This window comes from Rhinoraja longicauda, chromosome 22, assembly GCF_053455715.1.
Source record: "Rhinoraja longicauda isolate Sanriku21f chromosome 22, sRhiLon1.1, whole genome shotgun sequence".
Classification (NCBI taxonomy): Eukaryota; Metazoa; Chordata; class Chondrichthyes; order Rajiformes; family Arhynchobatidae; genus Rhinoraja; species Rhinoraja longicauda.
The window spans coordinates 4,113,516-4,131,945 of NC_135974.1; the positions used below are offsets into that span (position 1 = coordinate 4,113,516).

The 18,430-nt window shown below is 48.3% G+C and overlaps 1 protein-coding gene across 2 annotated transcripts in view; it reads right to left on the bottom strand.

The window, feature by feature from the left end:
- Window positions 1-2,465: 2,465 nt before the first annotated feature.
- Window positions 2,466-18,430, bottom strand: part of LOC144604614 (tumor necrosis factor receptor superfamily member 5-like) — a 78,939-nt gene continuing 62,974 nt past the window's right edge. For both annotated transcript variants that reach the window (XM_078419231.1, XM_078419232.1), the window contains exons 6-9: window positions 11,560-11,621; window positions 7,119-7,217; window positions 5,132-5,169; window positions 2,466-3,579 (exon numbers count right to left, since the gene is read on the bottom strand). In XM_078419231.1, coding sequence (XP_078275357.1) covers window positions 3,364-3,579; window positions 5,132-5,169; window positions 7,119-7,217; window positions 11,560-11,621 — 415 coding nt within the window. In that variant the 3' untranslated portion in view covers window positions 2,466-3,363. The remainder of the gene's footprint in view (window positions 3,580-5,131; window positions 5,170-7,118; window positions 7,218-11,559; window positions 11,622-18,430) is intronic.

Below are 18,430 nucleotides of genomic sequence, written 5' to 3' on the forward strand. Positions count from 1 at the left end.
GGCCCTCACCTCGGTTGTCATGAAATGCTTTGAGAGGCTAGTCAAGAAGCACATCTGTGCCCTCCTTCCTCGCAACATGGACCCACTACAGTTCACATACCGTCCGAACAGGTCCACGGATGATGCGGTCTCCCAGGTTCTACACACCGCTCTCTCTCATCTGGACAGCCAGGGGGGCTATGTGAGGATGCTGTTCATTGACTTTAGTTCAGCATTCAACACAATAGTCCCCAGCAGACTGGTTGAGAAGCTGCTGGAACTGGGGCTTAGCACCCCTCTGTGTGCCTGGGTCCTGGACTTTCTCACCGCCAGGCCCCAAGTGGTCAGGATGGGGGAACACACATCTAGCTCCCTCACCCTGAACATAGGATCCCCCCAGGGCTGCGTCCTTAGCCCCCTACTGTACTCCCTGTACACACATGACTGTGGGGCCAGGTTCAGCTCAAACTCCATCATCAAGTTTGCTGATGACACTGTGGTGGTGGGCCGGATCTCCAACAACCATGAGAAGGCCTACCGGGAGGAGGTGGCTGATCTGGCACTCTGGTGTCAGGACAATAGCCTCCTCTTGAATGTCACAAAAACTAAGGAGCTGATTGTGGACTTTAGAAGGGCTCAACATCCAAGGACGTACACGCCACTGGAGATAAATGGGTCTATTGTGGATAGGGTGAGCAGCTTTAAATACCTGTGAGTCCACATCACAGAGGATCTGACATGGACAACACACATTACCGCACTGGTGGGTAAGGCAAGGCAGCGCCTTTACCACCTCAGACAGCTGAGGAAATTCAGAGTGTCTCTGAGGATCCTTCATTGCTTCTACTCTGGGGCTGTAGAAAGCATCTTGTCCAGGAACATCAAATTCTGGTTTGGGAACAGCTCTGCCCAGGACAGGAAGGCCCTGCGGAGAGCAGTCTGTTCGGCTGAACGCACCATGGGAACTACACTCGCCCCTCCTGCAGGACCTATACATCAGGAGGTGCAGATCCAGAGCCAGCAACATTATGGGGGACCCCTACCACCCCAGCAACAGACTGTTCCAGCTGCTACGGTCAGGCAAACGCCTCCGCTGTCACGCTGTGAAAACAGAGAGGATGAGACGGAGTTTCTTCCCACAGGCCATCAGGACTGTTAACTCTCATATCACCAGGGACTAATTTAATTTACTGTACTAATTTATTTTTTGTGTTAAATTTTTTTTTTCTATTGTGTTTTGTAGTTTAGCACAATCCGCAGGCGTGGCCACTTTCATTTCACTGCACATCTTGTATGTGACAAATAAACTTGACTTGACTTGATATAACAAGTCCCTCAAAGATGTCAAACGAGGGCTATAGCTGATGCTGTTCACCATTGCTTCCAACTCACTGGTGTGCAGAGCATATCATCAACTCTCGTTACAAACCATCTACCAAACGCAATCCGTGTGACTGGCCCCTGGGTACAGGTGCCCCCCGTACCTCCCCCCCCACCAACCCCGGCCCCTCCCCACCATCTCTGAAACATTACAATGTCTCCACTGTCTCTGAGTCTAAGTTCCTCGTGATGGTGGCATTGCATATTTGGTTCCTTGCTCTCTGCAAGTGCTCACCTTTGAACAAGTGGAAGAAGGAACTGCAGATGCTGGTTTAAACCGTAGACACAAAACGCTGGAGTAACTCAGCGGGACAGGCAGCTTCTCTGGAGAGAAGGAATGGGTGATGTTTCGGGTCGAGACCCTTTTTCACATCCATCCGCCACCAGGAAGGTCCCTCTGGTTTAGTTTAGTTTAGTTTAGAGATACAGCGCAGAAACAGGCCCTGCGGCCCACTGGGTCCGCGCCGACCAGCGATCCCCGCACATTAACACTATCCAACACCCACTAGGGACAATTTTTACATTTACCAAGCCAATTAACCTACAAACCTGTACGTCTTTGGAGTGTGGGAGGAAACCGAAGATCCAGGAGAAAACCCACGCAGGTCACGGGGAGAACTTACAAACTCCGTACAGACAGCACCCGTAGTCAGAATCGAACCCGGGTCTCCGGTGCTGCATTCGCTGTAAGGCAGCAACTCTACCGCTGCGCCACCGTGAACAGAGACCCAATCAATTTCCCTCCACTAACACGCTCCTCCACAAGACAGAACTTGTCCACACCGTCAAATCTCTTTAAAAGTGGAGTTCGGCTCCTGTGTTATCTTGCTTATTTAGCTCTGCATTAATTATTCAATTCACAGTTACCAGATTAATTATTTAATTAACTTACTCGGTCCCTCTTGTAAGCCAATTCATTTAACAAGTAAGTGGCTTAATCATATAAAGTATTCATTTTCGGTTCCCAATTTAACTGCTGGAGTTTGAGCAGACCACAGTACATTAAAGACAAAGCCAAACCTACCAGGGACCCTCCACACCAAGCCCCGGCCACCCTCTGTAACGAGAGTCTTTTATCGGGGTCCACACGTGCTTCCCCCCCCCCCCCCCCCAAGAACAAATGTAAAATTATTGCCGGGTACTGTTGGAGTAAACTCAGACGAATCACTGTTATAATCGTCATTATCATCGCAGCTGAAAAGTCCTCAGTGTGATAAGTAAACGAATGTTTGTAAAATATGTAATCAATCAGCTGGTGTGACATCAAAATGGTGGCAAATGTTTTCAACACACGGAACATGATGAGGGTCTGATGACTTCACTCTCGTCTGATTTGGGCAAAGTCCTTGCCATTATTCCAGCTGATGTTTTGCCCCCCCTCCTCTTTTGAAGAATCTAGTTCTGGCTGGAGGACAGCTCCACACGGCACAGTTGCTCGGCAGCCCCGCCCCGCGCTGCCCACTTCCCTGGGACCACAGGCAGCTTCTCTCAGGCACCGAGAGATCGCTCCATACGTTCGGCCAAAGCCAGACATGTTGAGAGAACGTTCGGCGACGACGAGCCCAGTCCTCTTTGGCATGACGCACACATGTGGAGGTGAAGTGGAGGTGGACATCTGGGCACAGTCCAACCCATTCCCTGTCGAGCCCATTCCCTGTACCCCCGTCTCTGTGCCAACTCTGGACAGATGTGCCCAATGCAGAGATTTGAAGTCATGGACAATCGCAGCACAAAGGACCAAGACAATCAATGTGTGTGGGCACGCCAACACTGAGAGTGACCTCTTTGTGGGTCCAATACTGAGAACAGACCAGGAATCCCTTGGTACGCCAATCCAGCGAGTAACATTACTGTCGATTATATTGTGTGGGACTAGAATAAAATGGCTCGAAAATGCTCTGGATTTAAACAATCCACAATATTTCGGGGGAAGCGTTTCAAATCTGAGGGATACTTTTCCAGCCACTGATTCACAATGATATCTCTTCCCCACCTATCTATCCACTATCGACCTGCACTCCCATTGGCATCCTGAACACAGATAATCATCCCAATCGGCGAGGCGACGTGATTCTCTTCCTCCTCCTCAGAAGGCCGGCTGTCTTTGCCCTCTTCCTGAATCCCCGTGTGCAGGCCGCTCTCTGCTGTGGGGATACCATGGAGCAGCCCGGCTTCCTGGGCCCCTCTCTGGGGGTCCCCCTCTCCATCTCCTCTGTTCATCTTAAAAACAAAACACAGAGGCCTCAAGTCCATGTGGGGAAGATCTTTATCGCAAGGCTTATATTGCAAGGCTTGCTCGAACCATTGTCAACCTGCGAGGAACCTAAACCCATGCAAGGAGATGCCATCGTGTAGTCACACAATACCCCAGTTCATCCACAGGAGAGGGAGGCTAGGGTGGAAGTCCATCAGAAGGGCTAGCAACCAGGCACCACTAGTGCTGGTGAGAGGGCAGACTGAGATGGGAAATGACAGAAAGATGCTTCACCCAGAGTGGCAGGGATTTGGTGCCTGGTGCCTGGTGCCTGGTGCCAGAAGATGGAGACATTTATAGAGGACTACTTAAAGGCCTGCACCCTGGCTGGCTTTTTGCTGCCTTTACCTTGCACTAAACATTATTCCCTTATCACGTATCTGTACACTGTAAATGGCTCGATTGTAATCATGTATTGTCTTTCTGCTGACTGGAGAGCGTGCAACAAAAGCTTTTCACTGAGCCTCAAAGTTAGCTAGGCAGATACACGGATAGGAAACGCTTAGAGAGATATCAGCTAAAAGCAGGCAAATGGGCCAGTTTAAACGGGTCTTGGTCAGCTCGGATGAGTTGGTTTCCTTTCTGCATGACTCTACAACTGGTATCCAGACGCTGGAGGTTTGGTGTGCTGTGGACTGACTGTGATATTTGAAGCAGGGCTATCCTGGACAGGCTGGGGTTCCTTCCGATAGTTGGGACACCTCGAAAGGCTGGGAATACTGGAACATTCTCGAACAGCTAGGAATTCTAGGCCTGAATGCTGTGGATGTCCTGGGCTTTCTGAGTCTCTGACGGTAGGACTTACCCTGAACAGCCAGGATCCCTTACAGTGAGGGAGTAGTGGTGCCAACTATCTCACTCCCAAATAAGGAACAAGGTGACGTCACTGCCCCGCGCCCCACGTAACCACACCCAGCGGCCACATGCTCCCGCTCCATCAATGGCGGCCGCCCGGGCCGGGAGGCTGGTTGCCACGCAACCTCCGTTAGGCAGCGCCCGGGCCTCCGGACCTACAGTGTTCGGACCTACAGCGTCCGGGCCTACTGTGTCTGGGCCTACAGTGTCCGGGCCTACAGTGTCCGGACCTACAGTGTCCGGGCCTACAGTGTCCGGACCTACAGTGTCCGGGCCTACAGTGTCCGGGCCTACAGTGTCTGGGCCTACAGCGCCCCCCCGGGCCTAATACGGGACAAGGGCGGTCCCGTACGGGACAAACCAATTTAGCCCAAAATCCAGGATGTCCCGGCTAATACGGGACAGTTGGCAACCCTACGTGGGAGTGTGTCAGACCAGCTCACATCACTGGGGCACCCACTGGATGGATGTACCATGCTGGCTAAGTAACAGGGCCACCCGATATTAAAACTGATGGCACCACCTCCCACCCACTCACCCATGGAACTGAGTGGATACAGGTCTCTAACATGAAGACATTAAGGTGGGAGGTGCTCACCACAGCTCAGCAGAAGCACCGTCTCACTCCCCACTTTACCAATCCCTGCAATAAATAATACTCACCAGCCTTCGAATAGCATTCACTGGAGTGTTCAGATAACCTGCAGGGAAAGAGATGCCATCTGTTACTAGAATAAGGGCAACCTCATCCTTCGCTGCTCACAACTTCCTTCTCTTATTAACGTACAGTGTAGGGGAGGTACGGTGGCACAGCGGTAGAGTTGCTGCCTTACAGCGCCAGGGACTCGGGTTCAATCCTGACTACGGGTGCTGTCTGTACGGAGTTTGCGTGTTCTCCCCTTGAGCTGCCTGGGTTTTCTCCGGTTGCTCCGGTTTCCTCCCACACTCCACAAAGACGTACAGGTTTGTAGGCTGCTTGGTGTCGGTAAAAATTGTGAATTGTCCCTTGTGTGTGTAGGACTGTGTTAGTGTGTGGGGATCGCTGGTCGGCGCAGACTCGGTGGGCCGAAGGGCCTGATTCCACACTGTATCTCTAAACTAAACTAAACTTACTAAAGGTTTATTTTACCAACCCCAGAGGGTCCATGAAGATAAATCTGGAGTAACTCAGCAGGTCAGGCAGCATCTCCGGAGCAAAGGAATAGGCGACGTTTCGGGTCGAGACCCTTCCTCAGACTGAGAGTCAGGGAGGGGAACACTAGTCTCTTGTACGGCATGTCCAAGCCTTTCAACCAGCCAGAATGGCGACAAACTTGTTTGACGCTTCCCATTTAAATCTACATTCAGAAAGTTCTCATGTGGCAAAAACAATTGCAACAGGAAATAAGGAACAGCCAACTGGTAAAGGTTAATCGTACCATAGAGATAACCTAAAAGTCATAAGAGCCACTATTATATAAAGTCATTGATCATCGAATCAATCCATCCAAGTGACTGCAAACTTTGCAGCTTATTATTCTGTGTGGAACTTTCCTCATCACCAAGGCTTAGTGGGTTTAAACAAGAATGTAACATGAACAATTTTCTAATCCACAGGCACCGTGCATGAACGTACAGATGCCTGGGTGATCATGAACAAGGTCTCTGCAGTTGCCTCCCTTCCTTCCATCAATCTGGCCCGGGCGATTGATACAGCTTTCAGCTACCTACTATTCCTAATTTCTAACTCACCCAGAATATCCGTGGCAATTTCCTTTGCAGAGACTCGTATCAACATTGATGAAGTCTGATATAAAGTGCTTCTCCAGTATTTCAGCTGGCATCTGATGGGCGGCACGGTGGCGCAGCGGTAGAGTTCCTGCCTTACAGCGAATGCACCGCCGGAGACTCAGGTTCGATCCTGACTACGGGCGCTGTACTGTACGGAGTTTGTACGTTCTCCCCGTGACCTGCGTGGGTTTTCTCCGAGATCTTCGGTTTCCTCCCACACTCCAAAGACGTACAGGTTTGTAGGTTAATTGGCTTGGTAAATGTAAACATTGTCCGTAGTGGGTGTAGGATAGTGTTAATGTGCAGGGATCGCTGGGCGACGCGGACCCGGTGGGCCGAAGGGCCTGTTTCCGCGCTGTATCTCTAAATCTAAATCTAAAATCTAAACCTCTCCTCTTAAAATCTTTTCCCCTCGTCCCTTAGTGTTGTAAACACTGTGAGCTGGCATTTACTTTGCCTGCATTTGAAAACTGTCTAATCCAGGTTAAGGGAGTGTCCAGAGTGTTTGTTTAACGGTTGTACAGTATGTACCAACAACAGAACGATCAAATCATTGCCCCTGCATCCCAACTCTCTCCATCCCTCCCCCACCCAAGCCGTACCAGCTTTAAAGTCGTCTTGTGTCGGAAAGAACTGCAGATGCTGGTTTAAATCGAAGGTAGACGCAAAATGCTGGAGTAACTCAGCGGGACAGGCAGCATCTCTGGAGAGAAGGAATGGGTGACGTTTCGGGTCTCTTCAGAATGAGAGAAAAAGACTGAGAGACTCTCAGCCTGAAGAAGGGTCTCGACCCGAAACGTCACCCATTCCTTCTGTCCAGAGATGGTCTTGTTTAAAACCAGCACATGAGTTGGAATGGCTGTCAGAGGGGGAAACTCACCCAGCAGGCTGCAGACAAACAGCGCTATAAAGATGATGAGGAACAAAGCCAGGGGTATCACTGCACCTCTGCAACATCCAGTGTCGTGTAACGGGACACCTGAAATAAAAGGACAACTCTGTTAGCCTGCAGCTGGAAGGCACTTTGAAACGTCGCACGGTTGCCCTCAGCGGCCAGGAGCTCCTGTGGCTGCACGATGCCCCTGGTGGATGTGGAGGAGACCTGCTTGCCCACCTCTCGCATTGCGAAGCCTTCCTTCTGTAAGGCTGCAGTCCACAGGGTGGAAGTGACTAGAGGGTGTGAGCTATAGGGAGAGGTTGAGCAGGCTGGGTCTCTATTCCATGGAGAGCAGGGGGATATGGGGAGATCTTATAGAGGTGTACAAAATCATGAGAGGAATAGATCGGGTAGATGCACAGAGTCTTTTACCCAGAGTAGGGGAATCGAGGACCAGAGGACATAGGTTCAATGTGAAGGGGAAAAGATTTAATAGGAACCCGAGGGGTAACGTTTTCACACAGAGGGTGGTGGGTGTATGGAACAAGCTGCCAGAGGCTGTAGTTGAGGCTGGGACGATCACATTGTTTGAGAAACAGTTGACAGGTACATGGATGGGACAGGTTTGGAGGGCTATGGACCAAAAGCGCAGGCAATTGGGACTAGGGTAGCTGGGACATTGTTGGCCGGTGTGGGCGAGTTGGGCCGAAGGGCCTGTTTCCACACTGTATGACTCTATGACTCTAAGTGCCATGGTCTGGGCCTTTCTGGGACTTTAACAATGAATGAATGGCAATATATTTCCATATCAGGAACTTTAGACTATTTTGTAAAGACATACAGCGTGGAAACAGGTACTTCGGCCCAGCAAGTCCACACTGACCAGTGATGACACCATACACCAAAACTATCTACACACTGCACCACAATTTATAATTTACAGAAGCCAATAACCCTACAAACCTGTATGTATTCGGAGTATGGGAGGAAACCGGAGCACCCGGAGAAAACCCACACGGTGACAGGGAGTTGCACTTGTGTAATTTGGAGGGAGCAACTGTGTCACAGCATGGTTCAAACACAGAAAGAGGCCATTCGGCCCACCAAGTCCATACCGGATCTGTGCAAGAGCAATCCACCTAGTCCCAAGTCTATGCTCTTTCTCCAAACACTATTTCCTATGAGATACTTACCAAGTATTTGAATCTGCCTCCATACCTTCCCCTGACCTTAAACACTCTTTGTGCAAAGACTTTCCTTATTCGGGTCCTTCAGTGTAGACAGTCTCTCTTTTCTCGTCTATACCTTTCAAAATCTGGATATCTCTGTTTGTCTTTATCCTGTTCCAGGGTGGATAATCTCACCTTCTCTGGCTTAACCAAGTCTACTAAGTTAGTTGGACAAGTAAGAATTTCATTCTTCTATCTGGGACATGACAATAAAACACTCTGGACTCTCTTCCCCTTTGATTCACTTTGCTGTTTTTCTGTCATCAATCCATCCAAGTCACTGCACATCTTACAGCTTATTATTATTTCTGAAACTTTCTCACCACCAAGGCCTGGTGGATTTAAACAAGAGTATAATATTTATAATTGTCTAATCCTCTGGCATTCAGATGATTACGAACAGGGTTTCTGCAGTTGTCCCCCTTCCTTCCTTCCCCTTGAATCCTGGGTGTCCTTGTTCATCAGTCACTTCAAGTTAGCATGCAGGTACAGCAGGCAGTGAAGAAAGCTAATGGCATGTTGGCCTTTATGACAAGAGGACGGTGGCACGGTGGCGCAGCGGTAGAGTTGCTGCTTTACAGCGAATGCAGCGCCGGAGACTCAGGTTCGATCCTGACTACGGGTGCTGCACTGTAAGGAGTTTGTACGTTCTCCCCGTGACCTGCGTGGGTTTTCTCCGAGATCTTCGGTTTCCTCCCACACTCCAAAGACGTACAGGTATGTAGGTTAATTGGCTGGGTAAATGTTTAAAAAAAAAAATATTTAAAAAAAATTGTCCCTAGTGGGTGTAGGATAGTGTTAATGTACGGGGATCGCTGGGCGGCACGGACTTGGAGGGCCGAAAAGGCCTGTTTCCGGCTGTATATATATGATATTATATGATAGGAGTTGAGTATAGGAGCAAAGAGGTCCTTCTGCAGTTGTACAGGGCCCTAGTGAGACCGCACTTGGAGTACTGTGTGCAGTTTTGGTCTCCAAATTTGAGGAAGGACATTCTTGCTATTGAGGGAGTGCAGCGTATTTTTACTAGGTTAATTCCCGGAATGGCGGGACTGTCATATGTTGAAAGACTGGAGCGACTGGGCTTGTATACACTGGAATTTAGAAGGATGAGAGGGGACCTTATTGAAACATATAAGATTATTAAGGGGTTGGACACGCTAGAGGCAGGATACATGTTCCCAATGTTGGGGGAGCCCAGAACCAGGGGCCACAGTTTAAGAATAAGGGATAGGCCATTTAGAACGGAGATGAGGAAAAACTTTTTCACTCAAGAGTTGTAAATCTGTGGAATTCTCTGCCTCAGAACGCAGTGGAGGCCAATTCGCTGGATGATTTCAAGAGAGAGCTAGATAGAGCTCTTAATGAACGCAGAGTCAGGGGGTATGGGGAGAAGGCAGGAACGGGGTACTGATTGTGAATGATCAGCCATGATCACAGTGAATGGTGTTGCTGGCTCGAAGGGCCGAATGGCCTACTCCTGCACCTATTGTCTATTGTTTATCCGGCCCTAGTGATTTATGCAGCTGTCAACTACCTCCTCTTGGGCAGCACGGTGGCGCGGCGGTAGAGTTGCTGCCTTACAGCAAATGCAGCGCTGGAGACTCGGGTTCGATCCTGACTACGGGCGCTGTCTGTACGGAGTTTGTACGTTCTCCCCGTGACCTGCGTGGGTTTTCTCTGAGATCTTCGGTTTCTTCCCACACTCCAAAGACGTACAGGTTTGCAGGATGATTGGCTTTGGATAAATGTAAAATTGCCCCTGGTGTGTGTAGTGTGCAGTGTGTTAATGTACAGTGATCGCCGAAAGTCGTGAACTCGGTGACTGAAGGGCTTGTTTCCGCGTTGTTTATGTGTATTTGTATCCCTTTGTCAATTTCTAGTACATCCAGAATCTCCGTGGCAATTTTCTTTGCCGAGACTCATATCGACCTTTTCCTTGATGAAGATTAATATAAAGTACTCTTTCAGTATTTCAGATCCCAGCCGCCTGCTTGAGTAATTTTGGCTTCGTTCAGCCAAACCTCTTCTCTTTCAATCTTTTTTGCTGGTCCTATACAATATTCTAACGTAACCCAACCTTCAAGAGGTTTGGGAAGGTCAGTCACAGTCTTCGTGAGTTACTGCACTGCATCCTATTGGCAGTGCTGCTAGTCACCTCTGGTGAAGGGCAGTGATAGTCTAGTTTGGAAATACAGCGCGGAAACAGGCCCTTCGGCCCACCGAATCCACACCGACCAGCGATCCCGCACACTAACGCCATCCTGCACACACTTGGGACAATTTACAATTATACCAAGTCAATTAATCTACAAACCAGCACGTCTTTGGAGTGTGGGAGGAAACCGGAGCACCCGGAGAAAACCCACGCAGGTCACGGGGAGAACTTACAAACTCTGTACAGACAGCGCCCGTGGTCAGGATCGAACCCGGGTTAGGCAGCAACTCGACCGCTGCATCACCATGCTGCCCGGTGATAATTCAGGGTTTTTATCCGTTTCATCTCTAATCCGCAAGGTCAGCCACGGTTCAGAGAGTACACATGGAATGGTCTCCACATCCCCCAACAGGTGAATACTGAACCCCAGTCTCTATATCCGTGCTCTGTGACACATAAACATTGCCTTCAAACACACACGCAGTCACTGACTGACTAAACATTGCCTTCAAACACACACGCAGTCACTGACTGACTAAACATTGCCTTCAAACACACACGCAGTCACTGACTGACTAAACATTGCCTTCAAACACACGCAGTCACTGACTGACTAAACATTGCCTTCAAACACACAAAGTCACTGACTGACTAAACATTGCCTTCAAACACACAAAGTCACTGACTGACTAAACATTGCCTTCAAACACACGCAGTCACTAACTGACTAAACATTGCCTTCAAACACACAAAGTCACTGACTGTTTAAAGATCCCAAGCCCAATTACTGGTTTCTTAAATAAATATAGAGATTGCCGAGAATGCTCAGCAGGTCAGGCTGCATCTGTGGAGAGAGAAACGGAGCTAATGTTTCTGGCCAGTGACATTTCATCAGGAGCATGGAAAAGGAGACAAAGATGTTTGAAGTTACAAGGATCGCTGGTCAGTGCGGACTCGGTGGGCCGAAGGGCCTGTTTCTGTGCTGCATCTTTAAACTAAACTAAACCAGATCCCAGTTATCGAGAACATTGGGCTCCATCTGTTGGCGGGTACTCACTGCATTCAACGTCAGCCTTCAAACTCCCAGCATGGGCTTCAATCAGCCCGAACGATGCACAGCTGTAAAGAAACAAACAGCCTTGAAACAAATGGTGATTGCCCCCGCATCCCAACCCACACATTACTCAGCAAACACTCCACAAACAATCCAAGTGGGGCTTAGGGTTGGTAGACCTGGCCTCAGCTTACACTACTGTACCAGGGAAGGGGTATTCAGCTAGAGGCAGTCCTGTATGAACAAACGGAGACGCTGCAGGGAATCCTTCTATCTGTCTCCTCGGGGATGGGTGAAGTGAAACGTGTAAGTGGATGGGAGGAGAGGCGACTCAAGGATGTAAGGAAGGAGGGAATGGATGAGCACACCAATGGATTAGGACGAGCAACCACAAGCGTGGAGCTTGGACTGCTCGGCCCAAAGGATCTGTTCCTGCCAATGTGCACCTAGTCCTCACCTACCCTCGCCCAAGAGTTTCAGCTCTCCCCAGACCCCATCAATGTAACAAAAGAGGCCATCGCAACATACTTTTCCAAGCACGTCGCTTGGGTCCAGCCCAAGGTGAGAGAAGTCAGAAAGCAGACAACAGCACAGAGAGCGAACAAAGCACTGTGACTGGAGATAGATACAAAAAGCTGGAGTAACAGCTTTTAGTCCCTGAAAAAAAGCTTTTTGGCCACAGTTTAAGAATAAGGGGTAGGCCATTTAGAACGGAGATGAAGAAGGACTTTTTCAGTCAGAGAGTTGTGACTCTGTGGAATTCTCTGCCTCAGAAGGCAGTGGAGGCCAATTCTCTGAATGCATTCAAGGGAGAGCTAGATAGAGTTCTTATGGATAGCGGAGTCAGGGGGTATGGGGAGATGGCAGGAATGGGGTACTGATTGAGAATGATCAGCCATGATCACATTGAATGGCGGTGCTGGCTCGAAGGGCCAAATGGCCTCCTCCTGCACCTATTGTCTATTGTCTAACTCAGCGGGTTGGACGTCATCTCTGGAGAAAAGGAATAGGTGACGTTTCTGCTGACTGTACAACAACGTTAATCTATCATGCTGTGTTCTGATGAATACGGCAAGTGTGAGTTGGGCTGTGTGCTGCAAAGGCCTGGCATACGTGAGGTGAGGTGTTGCATTTTGGGATGTCTAACAAGGGCAGGGCCTACACAGTGAATGGTAGGCCTCTGGGGAGTGTTGTAGAGCAGAGGGATCTATGAGTGCAGGTGCATGGTTCCTTGAAGGTCGAGTCGCAGGTAGATTAGGTGGGTAAAAAGGCTTTTGGCACATTAGCCTTCATCAGTCAGAGTATTAAGCATAGAAGTTGGGAGGTCATGTCGCAGTTGTATAAGATGTTGGTGAGACCGCATTTAGAGTATTGTGTTCAGTTCTGGGCACCGTTATAGGAAAGATATTGTCAAGTTTGAAAGGGTTCAGAGAAAATTTACGATGCTGTCAGGACTAGAGGGTATGAGCTACAGGGAGAGGTTGATTGGCTGGGTCTCTATTCCTTGGAGTGCAAGAGGATGAGGGGTGATCTTATAGAGGTGTAAAAAATCATGAGAGGAATAGATCGGGTAGACGCACAGAATCTCTTGCCCAGAGTAGGGTAATCGAGGACCAGAGGACATAGGTTCAAGGTGAAGGGGAAAAGATTTATTAGGAATCTGAGGGGTAACTTTTTCACACAAAGGGTGGTGGGTGTATGGAACAAGCTGCCAGAGGAGGTAGTTGAGGCTGAGACTATTCCAACGTTTAATAAAAACAGTTAGACAGGTACATATGGATAGGGCAGGTTTGGAGGGATATGGACCAAGCGCAGGCAAGTGGGACTAGTGCAGCTGGGACATGTTGGTCGGTATGGGCAAGTTGGGCCGAAGGGCCTGTTTCCACGATGTATCACTCTATAAAGCGGGGAGATGGGGAAGGGAAATGCTCTGCTGAAGGAACATTCTTTGAAGGCCAAAGCTGTTCCTTTTGTTGAGACAGGGGACAGCAATGCCACCAAGGGCCTCAGGGTGGCAGCAAAGCTCAGCTGCTATAAACCTGACACCATTTATAAACAGCAGTGAGTTCCCCTGACATGTGGTACATTTTTATTGAATGAGAACATTGTAGAATCTCTACATTAACTTAATTCATGGTAGACATTATCAAACTGCCACTCTACAAAATACAAGATGTTTAGTGAGACGCACCTACACAGAGTGCATTCATAGACACATTCAGTACAGATCAATACATACCCAGCATTGTAAAACATGAGTGCTGGACAGAAACTGGGCAAGGACTAGCTGTAAATAATGTTGATCATTTGACTAAATGCATCCACTATAGTGTGACTGTATGGGGGAGATGCATTAACCATTGTGTGTGAGAGTGAGTGTGTGCGTGAATGTGTGTGCGTGTGTATCTCTGTACGTATATGTCTATGTGTCTGCGTGTGTGTTTGTATATGTCTGTGTGTGTCTCGTTGTGTGTGTGTGTGTGTCTGCATGTGTGTGCGTGCGTATGTCTGTACGTGTGTGTGTGTGTGTGTGTATGGCTGTGTTTGTGTGTGTGTGTGTTTGTGTGTGTGTTACTGTATGTGTGTGTGTATGTCTGTGTGTGTGTGTGTGTGTGTATGACTGTGTTTGTGTGTGTGTATATGTCTGTATGTGTGTTTATGACTGTTTGTGTTTGTGTGTGTGTGTGTGTGTGTGTGTATGTGTGTGGCTGAATGTGTGTGTGTTTGTGTGTATGTTTGAGTGTGTGTGTGTGTGTGTATGTCTGTATGTGTGTATGACTGTGTTTGTGTTTTTTTGCGTGTGTGTATGTCTGAGTGTATGTGTGTGTCTGAGTGTGTGTGTTTGTGTGTATGTCTGAGTGTGTGTGTGTGTGTGTGTATGACTGTGTTTGTGTTTATGTGTGTGTGTATGTATGTGTGTATGACTGTGTTTGTATTTGTGTGTGTGTGTGTGTGTATGTTTGAGTGTGTGTGTGTATGTTTGTATGTGTGTGTATGACTGTGTGTGTGTATGTCTGTATGTGTGTGTATGACTGTGTTTGTGTTTTTGTGCGTGTGTGTGTATGTCCATGTGTGTGTGTGCGTATGTCTGAGTGTGTGTGCGTGTGTGTCTGAGTGTGTGTATGTCTGAGTGTGTGTGTATGCCCGTGTGTGTGTGTGTATGTCTGAGTGTGTGTGTGTGTGTCCGTGTGTGTGTGTCCGTGTGTGTGTCTGTGTGTGTGTGTGTGTCCGTGTGTGTGTGTCCGTGTGTGTGCGTCCATGTGTGTGTGTGTGTGTGTGTGTGTGTGTCCGTGTGTGTGTCCTTCTGTGTCCCCGTGTGTGTGTGTGTCTGTGTGTGTGTCCGTGTGTGTGTATGTGTGTGTGTGTGTGTGTGTGCGCGTGTGTGTCCGTGTGTGTGTGTGTGTGTGTGTGTGTGTGTGTGTGCGTGCGTGTGTGTGTGTGTGTGTGTGTGTGTCCGTGTGTGTGCGTGTGCGTGTGTGTGTGTGTGTGTGTGTATATCTGCACATATGTGGGCAGAGGGCGTGTGTGTTGTGACCAATACAGAAGAGGGCCTGGTCTATAATGGACGACAGTCTCCCTGTGTTTGGTTCCTCTCTGATCAGACGTGGCAGACCACCTCCAACCAACAGAGAGAACTAGTCCCAGAGATAATGTTGTCACTGGTTGAGTGAGCTCCTGGCAAAGGTGGAGCTTCAATGAAAGAATGAAATGAAAGGCCCACGATGTGGTCTGTCCCAGCTCTGAACAACATTGTAATCCACACTTTCCACTTTTACTTCAGAATTTGCTGAAGTTTTTGAGGGATAATTGCTCATATTCTAATATAGAAACATAGAAAATAGGTGCAGGAGGAGGCCGTTCAGCCCTTCGAGCCTGCCCCGCCATCCAATATGAACATGGCTGATCATCCTAAATCAGTACCCCGTACCTGGTTTCTCCCCATGTCCCTTGATTCCCTTAGCCCTCAGAGCGATATCTAACAGTGTCTTGAAAACGTCCAGTGAATCATCCTTCTAAATTCCAATATAAGCCCAAAATATAAGCCCAGTCGACCCATTCTTTCATCATATGTCAGTCCCGCCATCCCGGGAATTAACCTGATGAACCTACGCTGCACTCCCTCAATAGCAAGAATGTCTTTCCTCAAATTAGGAGACCAAAACTGCACACAATACTCCAGGTGCGGTCTCACCAGGGCCATGTACAACTGCAGTAGTAGGACCTCCTCGTTCCTCAACTCAAATCCTCTCACAATGAAGGTCAATACGCCATTGCATTCTTCACTGCCTGCTGTACCTGCATGCTTACTTTCAGTGACTGATGTACAAGGACACCCAGGTCTCGTTGCACTTTCCATTTTCCTAATCTGACACCATTCAGATAATAATCTGCCTTCTTGTTTCCACACAATGCATTGTGCAATTTATGGTTGGGGGGGGGGGGAGGGGCTTGACAAAGCACACTGGACATGTGTGGTCTTATCAACCTGATGCCTGGCAGAAGTTACTAATCTCATTGTCATAGTCATAGAAATGCAGCACATCCATCAGCCCATCGGGAAAACCAAGGTTTCTAGCCGAGATAGTCCCATTTGCCTGCGTTTGGTCCTTATCCCTTGAAATCTTTCATGTCCATATCGATGAAACATTATAATTATACCCGCCCCTACCAATTCCTCAGGCAACTCTCTCCATAAGCCCACCACCCTCTGAGATCCTTTTCGAACCCTCAGATCCCTTTTTAATCTTTCCCCTTTCACCTTAAAATTGTCCTCTAGTTTTAGGTCCCATTACCCTGTGTCAATCCACCTTATCTACACCCTTCACGATTTTATACACTAATATAAGGTAAAAAGGTAATATAAGGTGCTCCAGGGAAAAAGGTCCCAGACAATAGACAATAGACAATAGACAATAGACAATAGACAATAGACAATAGACAATAGACAATAGGTGCAGGAGTAGGCCATTCAGCCCTTCGAGCCAGCACCGCCATTCAATGCGATCATGGCTGATCACTCTCAATCAGTACCCCGTTCCTGCCTTCTCCCCATACCCCCTCACTCCGCTATCCTTAAGAGCTCTATCCAGCTCTCTCTTGAAAGCATCCAACGAACTGGCCTCCACTGCCTTCTGAGGCAGAGAATTCCACACCTTCACCACTCTCTGACTGAAAAAGTTCTTCCTCATCTCCGTTCTAAATGGCCTACCCCTTATTCTTAAACTGTGGCCCCTTGTTCTGGACTCCCCCAACATTGGGAACATGTTTCCTGCCTCTAATGTGTCCAATCCCCTAATTATCTTATATGTTTCAATAAGATCCCCCCTCATCCTTCTAAATTCCAGCGTATACAAGCCCAATCGCTCCAGCCTTTCAACATACGACAGTCCCGCCATTCCGGGAATTAACCTAGTGAACCTACGCTGCACGCCCTCCATAGCAAGAATATCCTTCCTCAAATTTGGAGACCAAAACTGCACACAGTACTCCAGGTGCGGTCTCACCAGGGCCCGGTACAACTGTAGAAGGACCTCTTTGCTCCTATACTCAACTCCTCTTGTTATGAAGGCCAACATTCCATTGGCTTTCTTCACTGCCTGCTGTACCTGCATGCTTCCTTTCAGTACCTGCATGCTTCCTATAGAGCCTCTACTTATAACTCAAGCACTCCAGTCCTGGTAACATCCTCATGAATATTTCTTGCATCCTTTCCAATGTAATGACATCTTCCTCTTGCCAGGCAACCACTACTCCATGCATGGTCTCACCAACAACATGTACAGTTGCAACATAACATTCCAGTTTCTGCACTCAATCCCTCATCTGAGTAAGTCAAGCATGTTCAAAGCAATGTAAGAAGATAACTGCAGATGCTGGTACAAATCGAAGGTATTTATTCACAAAATGCTGGAGTAACTCAGCAGGTCAGGCAGCATCTCAGGAGAGAAGGAATGGGTGACGTTTTGGGTCGAGACCCTTCAAGGGTCTCGACCCGAAACGTCGCCCATTCCTTCTCTCCTGAGATGTTAAAAGCATTCGTCACCACCCTGTCTACCAGTGTTGCCACTTTCAGGGAACCATGTACCTGCATCCCAGGTCTTACTGTGTAGGAAGCAACTGCAGATGCTGGTTTAAACCAAAGAGAGACACAAAAGCCTGGAGTAGCTCAGCGGCTCAGACGGCATCTCTGGAGAAAAGGGAATAGGTGACGTTTCCGGTTGAGACCCTTCTTTAGACTGAAGAAGGGTCTCGACCGGAAAAGTCACCTATTCCTTTTCTCCAGAGAAGCTGTCTGAGCCGCTGAGTTAATCCAGCTTTTATTTTGTCTATCTCAGGTCTTACTGTTCTACAACATGGTCCGTGACCATACCATTTACTGTCCTTCTATGCTCCAGCGAGTACAGGCCCAGTGCTGTCATCGTATGTTAACCCACACATTCCTGGTATCATTCTCGTAAACCTCCTCTGGTCATTTTTCACTCATGTTTCACTCACGTTGTAGCCAATTTACATGTGGAAATCCACTTTACAGCAAAACTATCAGTACTTTCCTAATAATGTGTTTGCCACAAAATATTGAGACAACTGTGTCCTCTAAACTTCAGAAGAACGAGAAGCCATCTTAATACACAGAATGTTTACCGGGCACGACAGGGTAGAGGCAGGGAAGGTTGGTCCCCTGGCTGGGGAGCTTGGACCCTGGCGTCACAGAATAAGGGCAGACCACATCGGACTAAGATGGGGAGAAATACCTACATGCAGGGAGGTGTTGGAATCTTTGGAATGATCTGCAAAGATGACTTCAGAGGCTCAATCAGTGAGTTTATTCAAACAGAGATTGATAGGTTTCAGAATATCAAAGAACTCAAGAGAT